This window comes from Pterocles gutturalis, unplaced genomic scaffold (assembly GCF_000699245.1).
Source record: "Pterocles gutturalis isolate BGI_N339 unplaced genomic scaffold, ASM69924v1 scaffold13011, whole genome shotgun sequence".
In the NCBI taxonomy this organism is placed as follows: Eukaryota; Metazoa; Chordata; class Aves; order Pterocliformes; family Pteroclidae; genus Pterocles; species Pterocles gutturalis.
Genome location: NW_010105599.1, coordinates 1 through 1,760, shown reverse-complemented (window position 1 = coordinate 1,760; position 1,760 = coordinate 1). Strand labels below are relative to the sequence as shown.

The following is a 1,760-nucleotide window of genomic DNA, read 5'->3' as shown; positions in this document are numbered from 1 at the left end:
AAAGGGAAAAAGGGGATTTGGGCATTGCCTCCGCCGGGCTACGGGAGATGCGGGACGGATTCTGCGACGTTATCAAAGCAGAATAAAAATTTATCGGCAAAAAGCAGCGAGGTGGAAAGAAGAAAAAAATATTTTTGTTTTATAAATCAGCCAAAAAGATTTTTAATTTTTTTTTTTTTTTCCATTAACAGACTACACCGACCGCTCGAGGAGGGATTGGAAAATGCAGGAAAAAAATTGGAAAAGCCTAAAAAATATTTGAAAAAGCGGCCGCGTACCTTTTGAAAGCGTCCCCGAAGGGCACGGCCAGCCAGCGGCGCGGCATGGTTTGGAGGAAGGCGCTCTGCTGCTCCTCCGTCTCGTCGCGGGACACGTAGACCAGCGCCAGCTGCGAGGCTCGTTCCACGTAAAATTCGTCGGTGAGACGGATGAAAAATTCCTTGAGGAGCGGGGAGAAGCGGCGGCATCGCGGGCACTGCGCGGAGCCGAAGTAAAGAAGCAAAACCTTGTTCTCCAGCGCCCGGAGCAGTTCCCGGTCCGTCTCCAACTCGTCCTGCTCCCGGTTGACCGTCAGGATTTTCCCGGTGAAGAGGGCGGCCATGGGCAGAGGGTGGGAAGGACTGAGCCGGTGGGATGGACCCAATGATCCGGTGGGATGGACCCAATGATCCGGTTGGATCGACCCAATGATCCAATGGGATGGACCCAATGATCCGATGGGATGGACCCAATGATCCGGTGGGATGGACCCAATGATCCGGTTGGATCGACCCAATGATCCAATGGGATGGACCCAATGATCCGATGGGATGGACCCAATGATCCGGTGGGATGGATCTAATGATCCGGTTGGATCAACCCAATGATCCAATGGGATGGACCCAACGATTCGATGGGATGGACCCAACGATCCGGTGGGATGGACCCAATGATCTGATGGGATGGACCCAACGATGCGATGGGATCGACCCAATGATCCGGTGGGATGGATCCAATGATCCGATGGGATGGACCCAATGATCTGATGGGATGGACCCAACGATGCGATGGGATCGACCCAATGATCCGGTGGGATGGATCCAATGATCCGATGGGATGGACCCAATGATCTGATGGGATGGACCCAACGATGCGATGGGATCGACCCAATGATCCGGTGGGATGGATCCAATGATCCGATGGGATGGACCCAATGATCCAGTGGGATGGACCCAACGATCCGGTGGGATGGACACAATGATCCGATGGGATGGACCAACCGATCCGGTGGAATGGACCAACCAATCTGATGGGATGGACTCAACAATCCGATGGGATGGATTTGACCGATCTGGCAGGATGGGACCGACTGATCCGATGGGATGGACCCAACAATCCGGTGGGATGGACCAACCGATCCAGCAGGATGGACCCACTGCTCCGGCGGGATGAAGCGACTGATCCAGCAGGATGGGACCCTCCAATCCAATGGGATGGACCAACCAATCCGGCGGGATGGACACCCTGATCCGATGGGATGGACCAATCAGTCTGGTGAGATGGACTTGACCGATCCAGTGGGATGGGCTGATCCGACGGGATGGACCGGCTGATCCGACGGGATGGACCGGTTGATCGATGGGATGGACGGGCTGATCCGATGGGATGGACCGATCCAGCAGGAAGGACCGACCCCGCGGCTCCCGGTGAGCGCTTGGCGGTGGGCAGGGGGGTGCAGAGCCCCCGGTTCCTCCCAGCTCCCTGGTCCTGCGCCGGCTGCC

General features: G+C 56.1%; 1 protein-coding gene across 1 annotated transcript; it reads right to left on the bottom strand.

Moving 5' to 3' along the window:
* Positions 1-278: 278 nt before the first annotated feature.
* LOC104471943 (nucleoredoxin-like protein 1) lies at positions 279-601 on the bottom strand (the record flags this gene model as incomplete). The annotated part of the gene is made up of 1 exon (XM_010087459.1): positions 279-601. A coding segment is annotated over exon 1 (323 nt), but the record flags the coding sequence as incomplete, so codon positions are not given.
* Positions 602-1,760: the final 1,159 nt, after the last annotated feature.